This window comes from Oncorhynchus keta, chromosome 5 (genome assembly GCF_023373465.1).
Source record: "Oncorhynchus keta strain PuntledgeMale-10-30-2019 chromosome 5, Oket_V2, whole genome shotgun sequence".
Classification (NCBI taxonomy): Eukaryota; Metazoa; Chordata; class Actinopteri; order Salmoniformes; family Salmonidae; genus Oncorhynchus; species Oncorhynchus keta.
Genome location: NC_068425.1, coordinates 10,769,231 through 10,795,464, shown reverse-complemented (window position 1 = coordinate 10,795,464; position 26,234 = coordinate 10,769,231). Strand labels below are relative to the sequence as shown.

At 42.2% G+C, this 26,234-nt stretch overlaps 2 protein-coding genes across 2 annotated transcripts in view; both read right to left on the bottom strand.

The window, feature by feature from the left end:
- LOC118370470 (SH3 and cysteine-rich domain-containing protein 2-like) overlaps window positions 1–1,705 on the bottom strand; it is a 63,319-nt gene extending 61,614 nt beyond the window's left edge. Inside the window, exon 1 of the mRNA XM_052518692.1 lies at window positions 610–1,705. Coding sequence (XP_052374652.1) covers window positions 610–777 — 168 coding nt within the window. The 5' untranslated portion in view covers window positions 778–1,705. The remainder of the gene's footprint in view (window positions 1–609) is intronic.
- Window positions 1,706–4,562: 2,857 nt separating this feature from the next.
- On the bottom strand, window positions 4,563–24,375 carry LOC118384506 (F-box/LRR-repeat protein 20). The gene is made up of 15 exons (XM_035771099.2): window positions 23,930–24,375; window positions 19,765–19,826; window positions 15,013–15,067; window positions 14,826–14,900; window positions 14,043–14,137; window positions 13,833–13,901; window positions 13,617–13,712; window positions 13,118–13,244; window positions 12,529–12,603; window positions 11,556–11,686; window positions 11,218–11,278; window positions 9,834–9,878; window positions 9,680–9,736; window positions 9,263–9,475; window positions 4,563–9,117 (listed from the first exon to the last, which is right to left on the bottom strand). The coding sequence occupies exons 1-15, from the start codon at window positions 23,969–23,971 to the stop codon at window positions 9,010–9,012; spliced, it is 1,311 nt and encodes a 436-aa protein (XP_035626992.1). The 5' UTR covers window positions 23,972–24,375; the 3' UTR covers window positions 4,563–9,009.
- Between the last annotated feature and the right edge of the window lie 1,859 nt (window positions 24,376–26,234).

Sequence of the window (26,234 nt, the reverse complement as noted above, 5' to 3'; positions counted from 1 at the left end):
TGGGTTTCTGTATAGCACTTTGTGACATCAGCTGATGTACGAAGGGCTTTGTAAATACATTTGATTGATTGATTGACCTGGCTGCAATCTACTGTGTTCAAGACAGTTGGGTTTATTACATTCAAATTCTGAAAATAAAACTCTATATGTTATACAAAAAAAAAAAAAAAAATCCAATACTGTAATAAAGAGGTAATTAACTATAATTTTCTTCTGATATGAAGTCAACAGTAACTCCATCTCAGCATCGTAAAACAAAAGAAATATATCAATATGATAGTGAGAGCAACAAGCACTTTCAACTTTCTTAAACCAACTCATACAGGCTACTGGTATGTGGTTGTGTCATGGCTTTCTGGCCAAATATTATACGTGTTAACACAAATCAAACATATTAACCATGTGAAAACAACTGGAACAACCATTCAAACAACGTATTTCAAAATCTCCTCTATCTAGTCAAAAGAACAGACTGCGTAAAACCGTAAACCACTGTAGACTGAGGATCAAATGTATCCCGCTGGTTATCTTGCAAGGATAGTGGTTGTTTCACCGAGGTCCGAAACAGTTGTCAGCCAGTGAGACATGTGAGTGTAGTATATCACTTGCCTTGGACACCGGTGTGATGGACATGTTGCTTGGCGAGCGTTGGAGCTGCGTCTCGGTCTCCATCTCGCTGTTCTCCGTCATCATCAGTCTCTTCACGGGATGAAATGAGACAGTCGGCTGTATGTGGTCTGGGTTCCAGAATAACCCGACTGTTACTGCTGAATTCATTCAAATGTGAGTTAGTCAAAAGTACTGCCCAGTGTAGCCGTTGAGATTGGCTAAGTAAAGCGTACCACCTCACCACGTTTTAACGATTCACGCGCGCGGGGAATAGGCAGGCTGTTGAGGATCATGCGCCACGAGATGAACAGGGTTTACATCCAATTAATATACATCACAGGTCTAAAGGAATTTCAGTTCAGAGCTGCAGAAAGGGTGTAGTCTGTGGCGGTATTCGAAAGATTGGACCTTAGTTACGCATCAGCAAAGAACGGTCCTATTCCGCCCTGCGAGGCAAGTAACCTACCAACTGATATTCTCTCTGATAGTACTATAGTAGTCAACTAAACTCTGATCCAAATACCTCATGTTGGATCAAGCAGGTGCGACTCTCCTGAAGAAGAACAAATATTGATGTTTTCGAATCTGAGGGTTTATAGTCCATTAGATTTCCAAAAACAAGTCGTTGAGACGTTCCAGGAAGGTTTCTCGCACAAGCCAGAACTCCTGTAGTAGTATGGTAATAGCATTTTCCTTTCGTCGAACCTTTTATTGGACGTGTGGTGCCAACATAAATTCGACTAAACCTCAAACCCAGTCCCGCCTCCATCTGCGTCCGTGGCGCATGATTGGCGCACTCTTTACAACTATGTAAATATTAATTTACTCAAATTTCAGGATTGGTGGTTGTCCGAATTTCATAAAGGGGGTGGTATCTTGGTGTAAGTGTAGGTTAGGATAGAAAATACTGGACTTATAAAGCTCCCATAACCGTATTGGGAACAGGGAAATCTCTGTAAATGAATGCCATGGTTATGGAACACTTGTATTGTCAACATTTCCATTGATGGGCTATCATAGTGTTCTCACATGCCTAAGACGATATGGTTAAATGAAAGATACCTTTTGCATAATGATTACATTAGAGATTGTTAAATGAAAGCTACCTTGTGTATAATGATTTACATTAGAGATTGTTATTTTAGAATAAATGGTCAGTGTAGCGGTGAAAAAAAAAAAATTAAACAAAAACTTTTGAAAATAATCTCTGCTACTTTTGTTTCCACCGTCACCACCTTGTTTTGTTTCTCTGTGTTAGTCATCAATATAGGTCGCCAGACTATACGTGCCCTTCTGTATGTGTCATCGAGCACAAGTCAAACAAGATCTGACTCTCTCTCTCCCCCTCCCTCCACTGGACAGCTCATGAATCAGCATGATGGATCACTTCCAAATAATATAAGGTACTTTATTACACCTTAAGAGCACACACCACAGGGTGCATGTAGGTGGCATGGCTGTCTATTATGAAATGATTGGTTAGGGGGACAGGTTTTCCACACTGATGTGATGACATCTTGCCTGAAGTGTAATAGATGATTCAAAAACAGTTTCAATCATCGCACGTTTACTAGTTGTCTTGGAATTAATACAGAGAATGAAGCAGTCTCGCCAGGTATCCTACTGATAATGCGGTCTGTTTACACTTAGGCTAAATATGAAAAACACTGATCTGAATGACCCAGAGGAGGGAAGGAGATTCTGAGCAGTCAGTGTAATGTTCTAACAGGACACTGAGGAATCTAATCTGAGAAGAGCTTCAATTCTTATTAATAGTTTTCAAGTGATTTTCCCCAGAAAGACGAGCCTTGTGGGACGGGTTGGCCCATTTTCCACGGTCTATGTGAAAGTATCTACATGAGCGTATCTAAAAGAGAGGTAGGAAGTAGGATAGAGTCAGAGAAAGGAAATACACAGAGAAAGAGCAAGAGCGAGGGGACGAGTGAGATAAAGAGAGACACTAGAGCATCTTCTGGTAATGATCTTCTCTGTTCTCTTCCTGGTTTCTGTCCTCTCCTTTCTTTAATGACTATGCTCTGCTCCAAGGTTACCCGTGCTTATCAAATGAACCCCTACGTGTTATCTTTGTTACAGCATCTTCCGTTTAGCAGATACAGCAAATGTTGCACTCCCCTTCATTTTCTCCCTGGTCTATAAGAACACGGCGGGCACAGTCACAGGCCCTATCTGTAAGGCTGCCTTATGAAGGTGAGCTCCTAATCTCCTATACAGATGTGCCTCTGATGCCTAACAAGCAAGCAGTAGCCATTCATCATGGGCCATGTGATACTGACAGGGGGATGGTTATAAGGGTACGTACGGGTGGTGGCTGTGGTTACAAACAATTTCCTTAGTCTTTCAACCCATCACATTCATCTGTTGTTTTCCATTGATTGGTAATTTGTTCAACTGTGGACTCACTGACAGGGACAATCAGAGACAAACTCTTCTACTCTCACATAGGTGAAAGGGGAAGAGTGATGGAGAGCCTGCCTGTGTGTGTGTGTGTGTGTGTGTGTGTGTGTGTGTGTGTGTGTGTGTGTGTGTGTGTGTGTGTGTGTGTGTGTGTGTGTGTGTGTGTGTGTGTGTGTGTGTGTGTGTGTGTGTGTGATTACAGTATTTCTGTGTATGTATGCATGCATTCCATTATTACACCTAAGCCCTTCATCAAAGTTCAGGCTAAGCTGTCAGAAGCCATTTAATGGAGGAGAGAGAGAGAAGAAGAGAGAGGAGGAAAGGTAGCCAAGGAGAGTGACATTGTTTTACCCCAGCCTCAATAATCATATTCAAATTAATTATTCCTAGTTTTCTCCAGCGTGTCAGCAGCAAGTGCCAGCTGCATGGCGGATAGTGTAGACGCAGAGAGCAATGGAACATGCTACCTAATAGAACACTGGGGCTGCAGTTTGATCTCCTGCATGTGTGTTTAGGGGTATATATATATATTATATATAGGTATGTGTGTGCATTGTTTGTCTAATGCAACATGCATCATATTTAACTATATGCCACATTAGTCTCTAAAGTGTGTGTGTGTGTGTTTATATAATGTCATTATGCTGAACGGCACAATTGTTATCGTGACCAATTTCCCAGGGTGTGAGTCTTAACTACAAACAGCATTCTTATTAGTCAATTGCTTTGTGTGGAGAAAACAATACACCCTCATTGAACATTCATAAGATTTTCAATCTGCCTGCTCTGCTGTGCACTCGCAGACTAATACCCCAGGTGTCTGTAAGCCAGCTAAAAATAAGGTCCCCCCAATGACAACATAGGAGGCGAAAACAAGCCACTCCATGCCAGAGGGAAGGAGAAGGAGGAACACAATATCTCTAGCAGCAGGGGAACAACTGGAGCCAAAATGGCCCCCGTATGGCACTATGAGCCTAACAACATCACAAACTAAGTCGCTGGTTGTCATGGCACTGTAGGACAGGTAGCAGTGTGGTTACTCCCAATGGGGCAGACAGAATGATCCTGTTCATTCATCTCGGATTTCATCACGGACATCAGATATCCACACACCATTAGTATGAAGACTTGGGTAACATACATGTTTGAATTACGTTTCGCTACAAAGTGGATGAATGAAGTAAAATAGCATTTAACTACTCGTAACATAGTTCCAGCTTGCTTCTTTACAACCCCGCACAGTACTCAGGGTTGGGTTTCTCCACAGACTTTTTTTGGAAAGTAGCTTATTGCTGCCCTCTAGTGTTGGGCTAAGGTTAGGACAACATGCATTACATACAGTAAAAGGAAAACATGTAGGACTACAATATACAACTACAATATAGTGGAGACTACCTGACCTGGTCAGGAAAAACCTCTGCTCCCTATTTATAGCCTATAACTGGAGCCAAGAGTTTTTCCTAGTCAGGTCAGGAAAAATTTCAGAGCGAAACAAATGAACACTTCAACATAATGCAATTACAGAAATAACAGGCAAATCTTAATAATATAGTTATATATTTATTCATACATACATACATACATATTCATTTATAATCAGTTAATTGTAAAAAAAAAAAATTAAAAAGATTTACATTAATTTATATGAACTACAGTCATTGTGTAAAAAAAAAAAAAAAAAAAAAGAAGTAAAGTAGTCCCCAGGTGTCAAACTACTAAGAACACACTTTAGATCCACCATCTTGTTCACGCAGCCAGCCAGCCGTCCTCCCCCACCCCCTCCAACACACAGTGTAGTCATAGGGACTGAGTGGACATGAAAATGGACTGAGCCAGAATTCAGTAATCTGTCATCTTCCATGTTAACTGCTGGAAAATCAGAGGAATGAAGCGGTATAATTGTTTTGCGTGTGTTTAGTCTTGACATTCTACAGGGTAGTTTATGACATAACCCGGTATGGACATGTTCTCCTGTTTTTGTATATTGAATCAATTCTAACGGAACCGCTTGAGGCTAAATTTGCCTGTTGTCTGTGCTGTCAATAGTGTATAGTGTATAGTATGTGTAGGCTTGCATGTCTACTCTGCATACCTTCGCTCTCAACTGAGTTATGATTCAGAGAGGACCATGGCAGTGCAAATGGTCAGTACCCTGTGTGTGTCTCAGTGCGTCTGTGAATGACTAAGCGAGTACAAGTGGTGCCGGTGACTCAGCAACTGTGTGTGAAGAGGTCAAACAGGTGTTATGGATCCCGGCTTCCCCATGACTTTCCCTCTAGTAACTCCAGACCGTAGGGAGCAGTGGGAGCACAGTTGAATCCAGCCAGAGGGTGAGTAGTATGAGTACATTATGCATCTACGCATATCTGGGCTCCTGGATGTTCTCTAATCCCCCATAAACCCACATTCAAACAAAACAGATCAGACTGGATTAATCGCCGTTTGCATTATCCCCCTCCCAACCCCAACTGACAAAATCACAAAAACAGAAAATAATCATCATTAAATGTTTTGCCTGTTAGTTGGTTTGAATCTTAGAAGGAAATATGTATTTTTAGAGAACATTAAAACATTCCTATTGGGCGTAACAACTCTGTTTTGTTTCTACAGTTGGGTGGGCTGCATCAAGGTGTTAGGGGATCCCTAAAGAAAGGCATAACAAGTAAAGGGAAAGCACATCAGGAGAGGAATCTGTTTCTGCTACATCAGCACACAACCTAGGCCCTAACCCCCCCACACCCCCACCCAACCCCCACGTTCCCAGACAACGCCTTCATGGCAACACATTCAATACGTTGTATAACATCCATTATACATAAAAGCAACCTCACCGACTCGTCATCAACTTATTTTACAAATTGCACTGTCTCCAACCCTTCCCCCTGTACAAAGGCTACACTCTGGACATTAGGTAACAAGAACTCGAAATAGAACACAAACTCCATAAGACCAAAAACCAAGGACTGCAAGAGGGCTCAAACTTAACTGGGGAAAACACTGAACTCATGACTGAATGAAAAACAAAAACAGCCCCACCCCAAAACACACCAAACAAAAAAGAGGGGGAGGGGTGAGAACGAGATGTAGAAGTCACCAACTTGAACAGAAAAAGGCTAAAAAAAGACTAAACTATAAAAAGAAAAACAGAACAGAGAATAGAAGAGGAGAGACAGAAAACAGAGAAGGTTAAAGTGTGGGAGAGGAGGAAGGATCCAAATGAAAGGCTTTGAAACTCATGAACAGGGGTCAAAGTCTTTTGGTAAAGGTTGTAGTCGTGGAGTTGGGACACATACCCCTGCACTCCAACATCTGTCAGCAGGCCAGTGTTGTGTGCTCAGCTCACTCCAGGTCAAGATTCTAAACGACTTCCTTGTTTAGTGACCGCACCTATCCAATTTCAGCGGCCCCTCCTCGTCCCACGTCACTGGTCCCAGGCAGAGAGAGAAGGGCGCTGTGCTGGTGCAGGGTCAACTCCACTTTCACCCTCTCCCCTGCATGGCCTCATGGGAGTTGAAGGGGCATTACTGTCACTGACCAGATCCTGGTGCCCGCAAGCAACACTGGGCATCTCCTCCTACACAAGTGTGGTTCGCCAGCTCGCATTCATGAAGAATGTTCATCACCAAGGGGGGAAAAAAGACTAAAAGGAACAAAATTAAAATACAGATACTTTGTTTTCGGTTGGCTTTTTCTTTCCGTCCTCCTGGTCTGTCTGGCATCGCAAACTCACAGTGACGTCAATCTTTTTTTATTTTATGTGTTTGGGTCTCTATTCAATATTTTGTTGTTGTTAAGACTAGCTTGCAGGGGCCTGGTTTATCATGTCTCCAAAAATCCAGAACCGGTGATGGTTCACTGTCCAAACTACTCTCCATAGGCCCGGAACATTCTCTCACACACAATACACAAAAACACACCTGTGTGTGTACAGTATGTGTTTGGCTTAACATAGTGCGAGACCCATTGACGTAAATCTCTCCCTCACACCATGGTCTGTGGTGTGGTTTAGCTGGCTGCGGCGTTGGATTTCCACAGTACTTACATATATTACATTTAGATTTAAAAAACTAGAATTGTTACATGCAACATTTGGCATCTTCTCAAGTCCCCACGTGTAAGTCTCAATTGGTGTCCTTTTTAGAAAAATATTTGCTTTTCTCTTCTTTTTTTTTGTACAATGAAGCTTCTGATTGTAACAGAGAGAGGGGAAGGGGGAGGTATTGAGCTGTGTGTGTGTGTGTGCACGTGTATGTGCAAGTGTGTGTTGTCATTTGGCAGTAAACTATTAGGTGAGTCATAGAGACTCTTTAAAAAGTGTCATCATTTTGCTGGATAAACTCAGCATACCCTCTAGCAGGCCTGCACTAAGCTGTAGCTACTTTGAGACTAGAGAAGAAGAACTACTACCCACTGTATTTACAATATATTTGTGTGTGTGTGTGTGTGTGTGTGTGTGTGTGTGTGGGGGGCTGTTTCATTGCTGTCGAAGACACCAGGACTCTGTTAAATTGTTAAATTAAACCCCTTTCCACTGGCACTTAAAATCAGGGTCAAAATAGAGATGTTCGAATGGAATTCTCAAATTCGAACCAGCACAGCCCAGTTTCACACCTGGTGCTAGCGCGTTTAGAATTCAGGCTGGTAACGCAGTAAATAAAAAATAAAATCACCGCTGGATGGTGACAACGTTGAGCAGCTAATCTAGGTGTGTGCGCTGCTCGTTAGCACATGGACAAGCAGTACTGCAGTAGTCAGACATGACACGAATTGCCACCTCAGCTGGATCCATTAATTTTTGCATTCCACAATAAATTTTTATGACAACAGTCAGCCCTAAAATGCTAGCTACCATTATTAGCTAGCAAATCAAGAGTTAAAACAAGCTACTGTAGCTAGCAGGAATTTTAGCTGGCCAGTACGTATTGAAAGCTAGCTAGCTACATCATATCATCTGTTGTAAAAAATATATAAATAAATAAATAAAACACTCAAACCTGCCGTCTGGTTTGCTTGATTAGTTAGCTAGCCAATAGCGACGCTAACCGTTTAGCGAGTTAGCAAGCTAAATGCATGGTTCTGAGTATGGCTAGCACTGACAGGAGTATGGGTTAAAGTTAGTTACAGCATAGTGAGGGTGAATTTAAATTCTTCAACATCTTGCCAGTTAGCATCATTAGCGAAGCCAGCCGCAGTCATATATTGAATACCTAGCAACATGACATCATTTATTCTTTGGAGGCAGTGGAAACAATTTCAGCCAGCCACCAAGGCCAGCCCAACCTGGGTTGACTTCAAAGTGCCAATGGAAACGGATCTTTAGTAAAAAAAATAAAAAGTTTGGTTGGGAGTGGGCAGTCTGGAACCAGAGGCGAACAAAGAGCTACTCACATTGAAGTGCAGTTATGTCTAGAGGTAGCTTGACAGTCGTTGAAAGATTCTGAGGGCATTTCTACCAAACCAATATCCCCATAGTAGCTCTAGCCATGTTTCTGGTTATCCTCCCAACACCCACATTGGATGTGAGTTTCTTATCCAAACCCATCTTCCTGATCCTTTAGTAAAAGGTCATAGTAGTCCATAGGGAACCTCGTATCAAGTGAGCCCTACCTTCATGTAGTCCATACAGTGTATTAGGAGCCTAATCTGTAAACAGCAGTGGTTCTATTATGTAATCCTCCCTGCAATGCTGGGTGGTCTTTAGAACATGGGCCTGGGGACAGCAGGGAATGTACTGATGTTCATCTGTGGTGATGTGTGTGTGTTTATTTGCATGTTTGACAAAGGCCGTTGTGAGTGGGTTTGGTAATGTCATTGGGAAGGTTCTTCCCAGACCCTGTGGTGTTTGGGCTCTCTCCCTCTCTCTGCAGCTCCAATCAGGGGGGCACACCAGCATGTATACCTTGAGGCCGGATCGGACCAGGCCGAGCCAGGTTGGGTGGAGGGACAGAAGTTGGGCTGAGGGGGGGTGGGGGCGCAGTCTTCACATCATAGCAGGATACAGCAGCGACAGAATCTCTGGCGACTCCCCCCAACCGAGGGGGGTGGGGTGACGGGGGCGAAATACGCGTGCACTTTGATGTTAGGTAGATGGGTCTGGAGAGAAAGAGATTAAAAAAAGACAAGTGTTGGTGTAAGGGTATATACAAACGCATCTAAGAAATGTTCATTCATTTACTGTAATCTGTGTGTCTGTGCACTACGCATAAGCAGCAATGTACAATGTAGCACCAGTGCCTACCCTTAGTCTCTTAATGCCTGCGCGGGTGATCTGCTGGCAGTCGTAGAGCTCGATGCGGTCCAGGCTGTGGCAGGTCTTCAGGTGCTCCAGCGAGGCGTCCGTGATCAGGGGGCAGTTGTCCAGCTCGATCACCTCCAGCCGGTCGTGGGCACAGGGCCCGCTTCCCAGATGTCTGATGCCATCGTCAGTAATCAGCTCACAGTGAGACAGGCTCTGAGAGAGAGACCATAACAACGACCAGGGAACAGTTAAGAACAGCAATACTACGGTCACCAAACACATTGGGTTTCTTTTGTTATTAACACCACGAGACTGTGTATTATTTAAGTTCTTCCGACATGTATTTCATAGAATTTAAATTGAACAAAGCATGTTTGAGACCAGCTCCTAGGATAGAAGCCATTAGCTAGTGCTCACCAGAACTTGCAGACGAGGGCAGTGGATGGACAACTGGATAAGTGTGCCGTCCGTGATCTGGGGAGAGACATAAACAAACGTATCCTTCTGGTGGATGGTGCTACAAGGTATGTTAGTGTGTGTGGGAACGCGCGTGTTGCGCAGGCTAGCTCACCTGCACACACTCTTCCAGGTCCATTTTTTCCAGCTCATGACAATTCTGCCAGAAAAAAAAGAAAGAAAAAACGTAAGACAACACATGTACACTACCATTCAAATGTTTGAGGTCACTTAGAAATGTTCTTGTTTTTGAAAGAAAAGCAAACATTTTTTGTCCATTAAAATAACATCAAATTGATCAGAAATGCAGTGTAGACATTGTTAATGTTGTAAATGACTATTGTAGCTGGAAACAGCAGATTTTTTATGGAATATCTACATAGGCGTACAGAGGCCCATTATCAGCAACCATCACTCCTGCGTTCCAATGGCACATTGTGTTAGCTAATCCAAGTTTATAATTTTAAAAGGCTAATTGATCATTATTAAACCCTTTTGCAATTATGTTAGCAGAGCTGAAAACTGTTTTACTGATTAAAGAAGCAATAAAACTGTCCTTCTTTAGAATGGTTAAGTATCTGGAGCATCATCATTTGTGGGTTCGATTACAGGTTCAAAATGGCCAGAAACAAATAACTTTCTTCTGAAACTCGTCAGTCTATTCTTGTTCTGAGAAATGATGGCTATTCTATGCGAGCAATTGCCAAGAAACTGAATATCTCATACAACGCTGTGTACTACTCCCTTCACAGAACAGCGCAAACTGGCTCTAACCAGAATAGAAAGAGGAGTGGGAGGCCCCAGTGCACAAATGAACAAGAGGACTAGTACATTCGAGTGTCTCGTTGAGAACGCCTCACAAGTCCTCAACTGGCAGCTTCATTAAAAAGTACCCGCAAAACACCAGTCTCAACGTCAACAGTGAAGAGGCGACTCCGGGATGCCAAGTCTCTTGGCAATTTCTCGCATGGAATAGCCTTCATTTCTCAGAACAGGGATAGACGGATGAGTTTCAAAAGTAAGTTCTTAGTTTCTGGCTATTTTGAACCTGTAATCGAACCCACAAATGCTCCAGATACTCAACTAGTCTATAGAAGGCCAGTTTTATTACTTCTTTAAATCAGTACAACAGTTTTTAGCTCTGCTAACATAACGGCAAAAGGGTTTTCTAATGATCAATTAGCCTTTTAAAATTATAAACTTGGATTAGCAAACACAACGTGCCATTGGAACACAGGAGTGATGGTTGCTGATAATGGGCCTCTGTACGCCTACGTAGATATTCCATTAAAAGAATCAGCCGTTTCCAGCTACAATAGTCATTTACAACATTAACAATGTCTACACTGAATTTCTGATCAATTTGATGTTATTTTAAAATGGACCAAAAAATGCTTTGCTTTTCTCAAAAACAAGGACATTTCTAAGTGACCCCAAACTTTTGAACGGTAGTGTATGTCAGAGATGTGTGTGTGATCTGCGTCAGTTTCCACACTCACCCTTGCTAGTGTAGTGAAGCCCACATCTGTGAGCTGAGAGCAGCGAGCCACCTCTAATATTCTGAAAGGAGACAGGACATCCTGTTATGATCGGGGGAACTGCTATGTATTGACGTGTCTGAGGAAATACAAGGTGGGTTAACTTGGGCACTAACCAGAAAGGGGAGCGGGGTGTATTTGAGTCTTAATGTATGAAGGGTTGTATGGAGTTTCTGGTGGTATTTGGAGTGAACAGTGGTTAAAAGCAGGGATGGGTGGCGTGGACACCTGAGACCAGTGTGGAGGGGTTGGAGCAGGGGTCGGGGGTGAGGTGGACTAGGAGCAGAGGGAGTACCAACCTGAGGCGCGGGCAGTTCAGTCCCAAGGCATGGAGGATGGCGTCTGTGATGTTGGCACAACCTGAGACACACAGCGACTGCAGATGGTGACAGCCCCGGCATATAGTAATGAGACCTTCGTCTGTGATCTGCTGCTCAGAGGGAAACAGGCACGGGTCACTAGCAGAACTTCCACAGCATCAAACAGCTATAACACCATTATCAAAATGAACATAATATTACCATAACTGATGCCGTAGGCTATGAATATCCACCTCAGAACGGTGAATGAGAATCATATCATGTTTTTTGTGATATATTTTAATCTCTTTTCCCTCTGTAGTTCTGATCTTACAAGATTGCAGAAAGTTGCGAGGGGGAGCCACACAGAGAAAGCACAGGTGTAAAAAGAGAGAGAGGACAGAGGATGAAAAAGAGGCAAAAGAAAAGGGAGCTGCTGAAAGATGGGAGACATTGAAAAGGAGATAAGGAAGGAAAGAGGGAGGGAGAGAGAGACATTTGGGGTGTAGACGTAACAGGAAGGGAATTTGGAGACACAGATAAAGAGGATGCCAGAGAAACAAATGTGTTGTCTGGGTGCATTTCACACGCTATTCGTTATGTAGGTTACATGGCAGGGCGGGCCTCAGTCCATACTAGTCCCTCTACTGCAGGGCAGAATGCAGACTGACTGCGCAGCCTTGTACACAAGAAACTCCCCTCAGTCCGCAAAGAAACAAAACAAACAGCAGAGGCAGGACATGACTCATTTACCTTCCATATGGATGGCCACAACAGCTATTAGAGATGCATCATTTCTCAATGACAAGCCTATTCAGGAGTTACAAGCCCCCAACCCACCACAACAAAGCATTCAGCCTCAAACATCATGGGTGCTGAAATATCAAGCGAGACACTCACTTTATTTTGAAGCTGTGAGATCAGCAGGTTTTGCTGTTATGTGACCTAAACACTGAAAGAGGTGCTTGCTTACCGAACACGTCTGTAAGTTGAGAGTGACCAGCTCTGGACAGTGTGCACCAATGTGCTTCAGTGCTTCATCCTCCAACTAGTTAATAGGTGGAGATGGAAAGAAGCGAGAGCGCGCGAGAGAGAGAGAGAGAGAGAGAGAGAGAGAGAGAGAGAGAGAGAGAGAGAGAGAGAGAGAGAGAGAGAGGTGTGTCATTTTAAATCCCATTAGCAGTGCACCAAGGTAACCCCACCAATGAGCTAGCTAGCTAACCCCCTCCTGTAACTAAATGTCCTACCTGCTGTTTGGATCTACCATCCCCATCACACTGCTTGCAATACAAACATTAGCCCTGGTCTCATATCTAGACTAGCTAAGCCCCTCTCCCCTCAGTCAGCCATTCAGTCTACCTATATCTTAATGCCTCATCCTCCTGGCTACAATACTAATCATACGCGATCCGTTTGTTCCTTTCACCTTGGTGTCTGTATAACTCTCACATATCCAGTCCGTTCTTCTGTTCACGCACCTTGCTTAGACTGGGGTAGTGATCTTATGCTTTTTAATGGTCCCAACTCTAGCTGACCCGTTTGTTGCTTTGCCCTGGCCCTACCTGTGTGCAGCCCTTGAGGAAAAGGCCTTTGAGTCCGGGACAGCATCGTACCAAGGCCTGGATGCCATCCTTAGTCACCTGGTCACACCACGAGATGTTAAGCTGCTCTAACAGAGGACAGCCCTCGCTGCAGGGGAAGAAAATGGGTCAGACCACGACACAGATATTAGATAAAAAAAGCCAGCAAAACAACAACAACTGTGTCCCATATTTATGCACATCCCCTGAATAACCTGATCACCCTACACTTGTACAACAGATGCAACCATCTGCTCCTGCTGAGGAGACTCCCCAGTGTGTGCGTGCGAGTATTCTTGGAGTCCTGGAAAAATCTTGCATCTCAAAAAAAGTTGCAGGATATTTTGAATGGCTTATATTAGTCCTAGAGTCAACAAACTGTCACGAAGAGGGATGACTACAATCAAATCACCAAAAGGTGAGTGACAAGGTTTTTCCAGGAATGCTGACAGTATGAGTGGGAGAAAGAGAGACCCCTCACCTGAGTGCTTTGAGTGACAGGTTGGTGATTGAGGTACAGGAGGCGAGGTCCAAGTGCTTGAGCTTGGGACAGAACTTACTTAGGCTATTACATGTGCTGCATGCGAGAGAAAGAGGCAAGAGGCTTACATGTATAATAATGTAACACTTTAGTACATTAGCAAAATAGAATTATACTAGACAACAAAAAACACAAGGCATAAATGTCTGCAAATACCTGTCAGTAATCTTGGTGCAGCCATTCAAACTAAGCAGCTCGATATTCCTGCAGTTCTGGGAGAAGGTTCTGTTGAAAAACAAACAGGAACAGACATATTTGCACTGGAGTGTGTGTACTTGCCCTCCAGCTCCCACATAAATCTCCTCCCCTCACCCTCCTCGGTGCCAAGAGTGCCCAGTCTAGGCCCGATTCCCAGTCAGTCCTCACCTCAGAGCGCTGTCCCCCACCCCCAGACAGCCCCGCAGACTCAACTTCCTCAGGAATCCCCCACATCGTTTCGAGATGTTCTCCACCACTCGCCCCTGCAACACACAGACACAAACACCTATCATAATCTGAGGAGGAGTCTGTTTTATCATCTTCACTTTCACATACATGCAAAAACACATGTGGCAGGAGCATAGGGTAGAGGCTACCTGTTTAGGCTAAACTCAACCATCTTTGTAAACACTGACTGCTTGACTTGAACCCATTTCAGAGCCTGTTGAGTGTCTGTCTTACTATTGCTGGCAGACATGATTATACTTGACCTGGCGTTGTTGATTATGGCAATGTACTAAACTTGTCACGTGTGAATGCATCAGTCTTACCCTTCAAATGCCTTTAAATGGTCATCTGTGGTCATCCATACAGTGACAAGGTCAATAGATTGACATGCAGTACATGGCATTGATTGTGGTGAATGCACAACATCAATAGTAGTCTAATCAAACTTTCCTTTGGTAGACAATCAACTGCTAAGGTCCTGAATTCAAATCTTACATAATCACGGTATGTGGGTTTAAAGTCAATGTTGTTTGTGTTTATAAGGTCACAGACATGAATGTCCACTTTGTTTCCATAAAAGATGGCAAGACAGACAAAGAAAATAATAAATGGCAGGTGAGGAGGAGATGGAGTGGATATGAGAGAGAAGAGGTGAGGAGGAGATGGAGAGGATATGAGAAAGAGGAGGTGAGGAAAAAGAAGGTTTATGCGAGACTTCCTGACCTCAATATCTCTCTGAAAGTCGAAAAGGTCAATCCTCTGCCAATTACTGCCGTCCAGGGCGAGCACATTCCACGACTGAGGGAGAGAGGGGCACAAGGTCAACTTCACTGGTTTCACTATTCTGTCCAACACACAATTACACACACACTTACACTGAACCAAATACACACTTCAGAAACAAACTCACCCGTGAGACCTGGGCACAGCGACAGAGTGTCACCACATCCAGAAAGGAGAAGATTCTGGAACACAGACAGGGATGGTTCAGAACCCCTGGTACCCAGAATCAGAACCAGAGCCCTCTATGTATACAAGGCTCTACCCAGAATCCCTGTTCGACCCTATAATTACACTAAGAACTCTGCTATGTATGCCACTTTATGTTTGATGAGCATATGACACTTATGATTGTGTGTGTGAATTTATGTTAACTCTACTATGGTTATCGTGTTTGAAGGCTAGATAAATGTTTACTTTTGCAGAGAGAGATTGTGTGGTGGGGCATTACACACACACACACACACACACACACACACACACACACACACACAATGTTAAAAACACCTCTTTCCATGACAGACTGACCATGTGAATCCAGGTGAAAATATGATCCCTCATTTGTCACTCGTAAAATCCACTTCAAATCAGTGAAGATGAGGAGACAGGTTAAAGAATGATTTTTAAGCCTTGAGACAATTGAGAATGTGTGCCATTCAGAGGGTGTATGGGCAAGACAAAAAAAGGTGCCTTTGAACAGAGTATGACAGTAGTTGCCAGGAGCACCGGTTTGTGTCGAGAACTGCAACGCAACAGTTTGTGTATCAACAATGGTCCACCACCCAAAGGACATCCAGCCAACTTGACAACTGTAAGAAGCACCGGTGTGTCAACATGGGCCAGCGCCGCTGTGGAACGCTTTCGACACCTTGTAGAGTCCGTGCCCCGACGAATTGAGGCTGTTCTGAGGGAAAAAAGGTGGGTGCAACTAAATATTAGGAAGGTGTTCCTAATGTTTGGTATACTCAGTGTGTACGTACATACAATACCAGTCAAAAGTTTGGACACACCAACTCATTCAAGATTTCTTCTTTATTTTTTACTATTTTCTACATTGTAGAATAGTGAAGACATCAAAACTATGAAATAACACATCATGTAATAACCAACAAATTTGTATTTTAGATTATTCAAAGTATCCACCCTTTGCCTTCACAGCGTTGCACACTCTTGGCATTCTCTCAACCAGCTTCACCTGGAATGCTTTTCCAACAGTCTTGAAGGATATATATAAGGAGTTCCCACATATGCTGAGCACTTGCTGGCCGTTTTTCCTTTACTCTGCGGTCCAACTCATCCCAAACAATCTCAATTGGGTTGAGGTCAGGTGATTTTGGAGGCCAGGTCATCTGATGCAGCACTACATCACTCTCCTTCTTGATCAAATAGCCCTTACACAGCCTGGGTTGTGTTGGGTCATTGTCCTGTTGAAAAATAAATTAAATGATAGTCCCACTAAGCGCAAACCAGATGGGATGGCGTATCACTGCAGAATGCTGTGGTAGCCATGCTGGTTAAGTGTGCCTTGAATTCTAAATAAATCACTGGAAGTGTCACCAGCAAAGCACCCACACACCTCCTCCTCTATGCTTCACGGTGGGAACCATATATGCAGAGAGCATCCATTCACCTACTCTGCGTCTCACAAAGACACAGCGGCTGGAACCAAAAATCGCAAATTTGGACCGATTTCCATCGGTCTAATGTCCTTTGCTTGTGTTTCTTTGTCCAAGCAAGTCTCTTCTTCTTATCGGTGTCCTGTAGTAGTGATTTCTTTGCAGCAATTCAACCATGAAGGCCTGATTCGTGCAGTCTCTTCTAAACAGTTGATGTTGAGATGGGTCTGTTACTTGAACTCTGAAGCATTTATTTGGGCTGTAATTTCTGATGCTGGTAACTCTAATGAACATATCCTCTGCAGCAGAGGTAACTCTGGGTCTTCCTTTCCTGTGGCGGTCCTCATGAGAGAGTTTCGTCATAGAGCTTGATGGTTTTTGCAACTGCACATAAAGATACTTAAAGTTCTTGAAATGTTCCGTTTTGACTGACCATGTCTTAAAATAATGATGGACTGTCATTTCTCTTTGCTTATTTGAGCTGTTCTTGCCATAATATGGACTTGGTCTTTTACCAAACAGGGCCATCTTCTGTATACCACCTCTACCTTGTCACAACTCAACTGATTGGCTAGAACGCATTAAGAAGGAAAGAAATTACACGAATTAACAAGGCACACCTGTTCATTGAAATGCATTCCAGGTGACTCCCTCATGAAGCTGGTTGAGAGAATGCCAAGAGTGTGCAAAGTTGTCAAGGCAAAGGGTGGTTACTTTAAAAAGACACTCAAATAGAAAATATATTTGGATTTGTTTGACACTTTTTTGGATACTACATGATTCCATATGTGTTATTTCATAGTTTTGATGTCTTCACTATTATTCTACAATGTAGAAAATAGTAAAAAGAAAAACCCTGGAATGAGTAGGTGTGTCCAAACTTTTGACTGGTACGGTACGTACGTATGTATGTATGTAGGTAGTGTACCAGTGCCTTCATAAAGTATTCATACCCCTTGACTTTTTCCACATTGTTGTGTTTCACTCAGAATTTAACATTTATTAAATTCTCATTTACACAAGTATTCACACCCCTAAGTCAATAGAATAACCTTTTACAGCAATTGCAGCTGTGAATCTTCAGGTCTTGCCATAGATTTTCAAGTAGATTTAAGTCACTGTCATTTTTGGTAAGCAACACCAGCGTAGATTTGGCCTTGTGTTTTAGGTTATTGTCCTGCAGAAAGGTGAATTCATCTAGGATTTTGCCTGTGCTTAACTCCATTCTGTCACGCCTTGGTCTTAGTATTTTGTGTTTTCTTTAATTATTTGTTCAGGCCAGGGTGTGACATGGGTTATTGTGTTGTCGTATTGGGGTTTTTGTAGGCATTGGGATTGTGGCTGATATGGGGTGTGTCTAGCATAGGCTTGGCTGCCTGAGGCGGTTCTCAATCAGAGTCAGGTGATTCTCGTTGTCTCTGATTGGGAACCATATTTCGGTAGCCTGGGTTTCACTGTGTATTTTGTGGGTGATTTTTCCTGTCTCTGTGTTAGTTATTCACCAGACAGGCTGTATAGGTTTTCACGTTCTGTTTGTTGTTTTGTATTTCTATAGTTATTTCATGTATCGTCGAAGTTTCATTAAAGAACATGAGTAACCACCACGCTGCATTTTGGTCCGACTCTCCTTCAACAGACGAACGCCGTTATACATTCATTAATTTTTTATCCTGAAAAACTCCCCAGACCTTAATGATTACAAGCATACCCATAACATGATGTAGCCACCACTATGCTTGAAAATATGTAGAGTGGTACTCAGTAACGTATTGGCCGCAAAAATAACACTTTGTATTCCGGACAAAAAGTGAATTGCTTTGCCACAGTTTTTGCATTATTACTTTAATGCCTTGTTGCAAACAGGATGTATGTTTTTACATTTTTGTATTCTGTACAGGCTTCCTTTTCACTATAAAATTAAGTTAGTATTGTGGAGTAACTACAATGCTGTTGATCCATCCGCAGTTCCCCTATCACAGCCATTAAACTCTAACTGTTTTAAAGTCACCACCGGCCACATGGTGAAATTCCTGAGCAGTTTCCTTCCTCTCTGGCAACTGAGTTAGGAAGGTCGCCTGTATCTTTGTAGTGACCGGATGGATTGAAACAACATCCATCCAATTAATAACTTCACCATTCTCAAAGGGATATTCAATGCCTGCTTTTTAAAATTCTTTACCCATCTACCAATAGGTAGCCTTCTTTGCGAGTCATTGGAAAACCTCTCTGGTAATTTGTGGTTGAAATTCACTGCTTGACTAAGGGACCTTACAGATAATTGTATGTGTGGGATAGAGATGAGGTCGTCATTCAAAAATCATGTTAACTATTATTGCACACAGATTGAGTCCATGCAAAGCATGTCACTCGTTAAGACATTTTTACTCCTGAACTTATTTAGGCTTCCCATAACAAAGGGGTTGAATACTTAGTCAAGACATTTCAGCTTTTCATTTTTATTCATTTGTAAACATTTCAGAAAACAATTCCACTTTGACATTATTAGGTATTGTATGTAGTCCAGTGACAAAAAACATCTAAATGTTATCAATTTTTAAATTCAAGTTGTAACACAAAATGTGGAAGGAGTCAAGGAGTGTGAATACTGCCTATGCCCTTCAAGAATAGATATGCATGTGTGATGGATTCATATGTAACACATTGCACTCTGCAGCCCAGTGTGATGTAGGGTGAGTATAATGTTGCAATTGATCTCGGCAAGCCTGCCCCTAACCCAAAAGCCCTAGTAAATCAGAGCTCAGTCTGTGGCCCCTGCACCTTCAGCACACCCCCAACCGTCAGCACCTCTATCCCAGACCGTTCTGCTAGTGAGACCCAGGCTTGAGTTATGGCCTCCATTTTCTGTTTGCTCGGGGGCTTTTTACTTTTTCTTCTTTGCTTAATCGATTTGAATGTTTTATAGCCCAGATCATCTGTGTTTAATTAGTTTTAGCATTTGGGGGGAGGGGAAATTGGGGCAAGTGGGATGGGGCACATGAGGGAGAGTGGCAGATGGCAGTTGGTCGGTGATGTTGACCAAACCACTACAGCCCTGGTATAGTGACCCTTCGTTTCGAAGGTGGCTCATGGCTCAAGTGTCACGATGTAACCTCGTTAATTGTCCGTGGCTGCGTTGTGTGGAGCAGGTGGATGAGAGTGTACATGGCTGTGTTTTGGGCAGGTTAAGATGTTTGATGGTGTTGAGCATGTGGCGTGCCATATTCTGTGTGTGCACACAGCCCAGTCATTGGAAAGCCCTTGCTCACCGTAGCAACAGCTCCTTGGGCAGCTTCTTATTGATGACGGCCTCGTCGCTGTTTGAGAACATCTGTGAGGAAGAGATGAAGAAGAGCGTGTTAACTTCCTCTGGCTTCCGTCGCTCACAGCAGGACTGGCCTAGACTTCCTCTATTCTCTCTGGCCCCGCCCCAAGGAAAGCTCCAGCATATAACCAATGATGAACGATCACTGTCATCAGTAGAGATAGGTTCAACGTCAAAGCTTGACGGGAGAAAGGGGGTGATACAGTGAGTGCGATGAAGAGAGATTGAGGGGAAGGGAGACATTTGCTGTCTCCTAATCAAACAGTGGCTACAGAAGAGGTGTTTTAACACACCCACAAACAGATAATTAGGATCCATGAGATATTCAGTCCCTTGATATACTGAAAGGTGATGTCATGGAAAACAGTATCCTACTCGAGTTTGCAAACTTAAATAAAGACCCCTGCCAGCTAATATCAACATGTTTCATTTTGTATAACTTTTTTTGCCTTGTGTAAGTTTAAGAAACATTGCCTTGGAATTCCTTTACCAAAAACCCACATATCTTTAAGTAACAAGTAAAGGTAGACCTATCAATAAGTTACTTTTACTGATATACGTTTTGTTAATTTATTAAGTGATTAAACCCCGCCCCCACCAAAAAATGTAATTGGTAAGTGATTTTCTGCAATTGAATTGGCTACAATGGTAAACTATACTCCAATGTTCTGTCCTTTTCTGAGCTCTACTGTGCTATACTATACTTTGAATGTCCAAGCTTGTGAAACATAGACGTCTATGATTGGTTTTGATTTGGTCCAACCAAATGTGGTCTTGTTTGGGGGCAGAGCTCATTAAAATAATAACCGGTGTGTAGAATAATACCCAAATATGCAGAGGAGGTTATTACATATTTATACCTTTGTGTACCTATTTAGGTTACAGAACAATGAAGAGAATGACATTCATATCCATAACTATGCATTTCTGTGTAGTACAGATCAGGGACCCATGATGAAGTTCTGTTACCGCAATTCCGTTACCGGGTGTAAATCCACTTCACTTGCTGTAGTTTAATAATCAAAAGAGATTTTTCAGTCAATGTGTCATGTCATAGCTGACATTCCATTCTGCCTGCAGACATCGTTGAATCTTAATTCGGAGCAGATGTTTATAGTTTCTGGAAAATGTTGACACAGAGATTTTACCGAAATTCTGTCACCAAACTTTGCATCTGCACAGTTCTTCCAGTAAATGTGTTATTGAAAATTGTTTTCAAAAGTAGTCCTTGTGCATAAACTTGTATGTTTGTTAAACTTTGAAATCAATGGTTTTTGTTGGGTATACATTTTAAGTGAAAAATCTGAATCAACACAATTCCGTTACCGTGGAACTGCCCTTATGGTTTGAGCATGTTATTATTACAAGTACCTTTTATTGAATGGTTACAGCCTTATTCTAAAATGGATTACATTGCAGGTTTTTTGGAGCAGGTTTTCATAAAGGATCTCTGTACTTCGCGTCGCTCATCTTTCCCTCAATCCTGACTAGTCTCACAGTCCCTGCCTCTGAAAAACATCCCCAAAGTATGATGCTGCCACCACCTTGCTTCACCGTAGGGATGGTGCCAGGTTTCCTCCAGACGTGACACTTGGCATTCAGGCCAAAGAGGTCAATCTTGGTTTCATCAGACCAGATAATCTTGTTCCTTGTGGTCAGAGTCCTTTAGGTCCCTTTTGGCAAACTCCTTGCGGGCTGTTATGTGCCTTTTACTGAGGAGTGGCTTACGTCTGGCCACTCCACCATAAAGGCCTGATTGGTGGAGTGCTGCAGAGATGGTTGTCCTTCTGGAAGGTTCTCCCATCTCCACAGACAAACAACTCCGGAGCTCTGTCAGAGTGACCATCGGGTTCTTGGTCACGTCCCTGACCAATGCCCTTCTCCCCGGATTGCCCAGTTTGGCCGGGCAGCCAGCCCTAGGAAGAGTCTTGGTGGTTCCAAACTTCTTTCATTTAAAAATGATGGAGGCCACTGTGTTCTTGGGGACCTTCAATGCTGCAGAAATGCTTTGCTACCCTTCCCCAGATCTGTGCCTTGGCACAATCCTGTCTCGGAGCTCTACGAACAATTTCTTCTAACTCATGGCTTGGTTTATGCTCTGACATGCACTGTCAACTATGGGACCTTATATAGACAGGTGTGTTGCCTTTCCAAATCATGTCCAATCAATTGAATTTACCACTGGTGGACTCCAATCAAGTTATAGAAACATCTCAAGGATGATCAATGGAAAGAAGATGCACCTGAGCTCAATTTTGAGTCTCATAGCAAAGGGTCTGAATACTTGTGTAAATAAGGTTTCTGTTTAAAAAATGTTTTTTTTATAAATTTGCAAAAATGTCTAAAATCATGTTTTCACTTTGTCATTATGGGGTATTGTGTGTAGGTTGATGAGTATATATATATATATATATATATATATATATATATATATATATATATATATATTTGTTTTCATCCATTTTAGAATAGGGCTGTAACGTAACAAAGTGTGGAAAAAGTCAATGGGTCTGAACACTTTCCGAATGCACTGTATATCAAATGGTTTGAAATAATACTAAATCATGTTTGAATCTCCAATCATACTCATACTATTTGGGACGTTTTTAAATAACTTGGATCCTTTCCCAGCATGATAGGTAATATAATATATAATATATTTAAAGTTAAATGTACAAATTGTTCACTTTCCTCTACTATTTGAATATGAAATCATATCAAGAATATATCTGGATATGAATGACTTTCTAGAATTATATTATTATAACATTTTTGGCTCTGGTCTATGAAAAACTGTTTGAAATGCTCAAGACTTACGGGATGGGATATATGTGTTGCCTTGCCGTGGTTACAGTACATGAGCTGAACTCACTGACTGATTCACACTAAGAATTGCTGGAGACAACACACCTCATCCATTTGGAAACGAAATATGCACAAAGAAAGATAGTTTTTCTCTCTAACTGTAGGGTTTCAATCAACAACACTAGGCCACTTGACAATAGGCAATATGTTGATGCATTAAAAAAAACAGGGGCGTGACGAAGAATAGGCCTTCCTATAAATGCAACACAATTTCAATTCTCCTCTCCAAACCGTTAAAGTCCATTGTTATTGGCTAGTAAACTACAGCCAGCTCACGTATCTGCCGCAGATGTCAGCTTGTCATGCCAGAAGGTACGGCCTGAATCTTCTGAGTCGTCAGCTGTTGCACTGTTAAAAATAAATAAAACCACACAAATCCCACGCCGCCTAGATGAGGATTAAACAACAGAGTGCTCAGGGTAGACAGACCAATGTCACGGCGTGAACACACACGGGCGGCATTTGTTAATGAGACTGTATTTATCCAAAGCCATATTTCACATTTGGTGCATTCTTTATCGCTGCGTATAAAGCGACGAAAACTTTGCCACAACGTTGAATAACGATCGCTTGCATAAAAAACACGAGGCTTCTGTCAACGTAAACATCTATAGGGAAATCATAGCCTGTATGATTTTAAAAACAGATATATATTGTTGTATTTGCTGTTGATATTCGGAGTGTGGTGGTGGACTAGCCGAGTCGTGGCCGAGCGAATGGCCCATCTGTAGCAGAATCAACCCGCAGCGGCCATGAGTCTACACAACAGAACCATAGCTGATCAAAGACAACATTCCAATTCTCCAACTCTGTGAAATAACTCAGTCACACAGTAGGATGAAGTAGGCCCGAATATTATCCCATTCTATGTTTATAAAACGATGGGGAATATAGGGCTTCGTATCAGTGTGAAGCCTAAAAATCTGTATTTGTGCCATTGTCTTTGTTTTGACCGCACAAAGAGAAAGCTCGGATAGGCTCCACAATTTTTTTAATCAGCCCGGAAACCTATGAATGCTTTATAAACACAAAATATGAAACTATAACCTAATTTAATAATTGTACATTCTGGTAGGCTATTGAAGAAATCAAGATATTGTCGATACTTGAAAACATGTTTGCCCTAATCCAAACATTGACTGCGGAAGCTGCATCGGTGCGCAACCATGGACGCAGTTTAACAAACACCATAACACCAATCAAACATAATTGTTATCTAGCAATCTCCTATATTATAAACTCACCTCAAACCGGCTCCGCGAAACACCATTAACCTCCTTCCCCATCTCGGACGGTGGTTTACCCGACTCGATCAGGGGGATAAGTAATTCGGTGTTAAAAGTGCAGTAATGTGTAGATATCTGTGCTCGTCTTGCAAACCCCAGTCCAAAGCTACCATGCTACCGTTGTTTCGGCAGCTGCGACGGCGGATTTCATAGTTTTTTCGGTTTGTAACACAATTGCATTAGCCTACCTCTCGACAACTGCCCCAGCCAACAACCCGAACTCTTATATCTCCGCTCACTAGTTCGCCCTCCCCTCCACTGTTCCCCCTTTATATGTGAATACTGCTTTTAGCATTAGCCTTCTTTATTATGTACACAAATAATTACATTTGGTAATAACCCTGGACGAAGTATAGCCTACATGCATTTTTCATCAGGGCAATATTCTGCCATTATTTAGAATTCTATAGAATTAGGCCAAGCCTATTTCTCCCTTTAGCCTAGGCCCTGCCTACATCATTAGGCTATGGGATATCAAAACATCAACCTTAAATAACTGTGATATAAAGGAGGACTCTATGCAAGAGCACTTTATTGGTAGTCCTACTGTATGTGCTATTGTGCTGTCCAGTTGTCATTGGAGCCATGTGAGGCCTAGTTTTGGACAGGAGCATAACCTACCTGCGATTTGTTTTGTATTGTTTTTTTTGTGTTGTCTTTCATGCAGGATAAAGGGCTAAATTAGTTTGCATAAATAATGATTACATACATAATATCATCGCCTTGTGCATATACCTACTTTGTGTGTATACACATAAATGGTCATAATAATGTAGGCATATCTTTATTATAAAATAATGCACTGTGGTGTCCATTATTTCCCATTATAAAACATATATATATATATAATATATATATATATAACTTCAATAGCCATTGACAAAACAATGGACAACATTCTGAAACTGCCAATCCGATGATCGAATGGATACATTTTAACTTTGTTGTTGCTGTTTGGGGAAAGAGCACTTCCGCTTTGGACTGCTTCCAGCTCGCAAGAAACCAATGAAGACACATTATACGTGACTTGTCATCCGATGTCATTATAGCGGGAAAGGTGCATGTAAACACAGAGTAGAAATCCATAATGAGCCATTGCATTTTAAATCAAGTTGTAGTTCTTTCTGGATTCATATTGTCGACGCACACAGTATAAAGAAAAGTATTACACATAATGTCTTTATAACGGAAGAAATGTACTTTGGCTATAATTTCCAACGTCGCATGCACATACGTCTAGCTGCTAAGACGTCATATATCCGGGACATGTGCCGCGTTCAAAACAACTGGGAACTCGGAAATCTCCGCCTTCCGACTAGTGCGTTCAAAACAACTGGGAAATCGGAAGAAAATTAGCTCTTGCTGGGAAAAACATCGATTTTAACAATAATCCAACTCGGGCCTCTTTCTAGAGCTCTGACTTTCCAACCGGAAGAAAACAAATGTCATGATTTGCCTTCATATCTTTCAGAGTTCCAAGTGGTTTTGAACACAGCAATGGACAAGCGTAGTTGGTCGAGAAATGGCAGGCTGGTCTCATAGAATAGGCGTAACATAGTAAACAAAAGCCGTTTGATATGGTTACAGAAAGTAAAAACGAAATTAGGGTGGTCAGTCAGGGTGGATATGACAAGAACATCTAGCAACCCAAAGTTTGCATGTTCAAATCTCATCACGGACAACTTTCAAAACTTTAACTACTTACTACTTTTTATTTATTTTTATTTATTTAATTTCACCTTTATTTAACCAGGTAGGCTAGTTGAGAACAACTTCTCATTTGCAACTGCGACCTGGCCAATATAAAGCATAGCAATTCGACACATACAACAACACAGAGTTACACATGGAATAAACAACACATAGTCAATAATACAGTAGAACAAAAGAAAACAAAAAGTCTATATACAGTGAGTGCAAATGAGGTAAGATAAGGGAGTTAAAGGCAATAAATAGGCCATGGTGGTGAAGTAATTACAATATAGCAATTAAACACTGGAATGGTAGATGTGGAGAAGATGAATGTGCAAGTAGAGATACTGGGGTGCAAACGAGCAAGATAAATAAATAAATACTGTATGGGGATGAGGTAGGTAGATAGATGGGCTGTTTACAGATGGGCTATGTACAGGTGCAGTGATCTGTGAGCTGCTCTGACAGCTGGTGCTTAAAGCTAGTGAGGGAGATATGAGTCTCCAGCTTCAGAGATTTTTGCAGTTCGTTCCAGTCATTGGCAGCAGCGAACTGGAAGGAAAGATGACCA

What these genes read in the sequence shown, in the direction of transcription:
- LOC118384506 (XM_035771099.2), bottom strand. Translation starts at nt 23,971, where the DNA reads ATGGGGAAGGAGGTTAATGGTGTTTCGCGGAGCCGGTTTGAG. An exon ending in ACTTTCAGAGAGATATTGAG is followed by an intron (nt 14,138 to 14,825) that starts GTCAGGAAGTCT and finishes TGTGTGTTGCAG; the next exon opens with GGGCGAGTGGTGGAGAACAT. An exon ending in TCAACTTACAGACGTGTTCG is followed by an intron (nt 11,687 to 12,528) that starts GTAAGCAAGCAC and finishes CCCTCTGAGCAG; the next exon opens with CAGATCACAGACGAAGGTCT.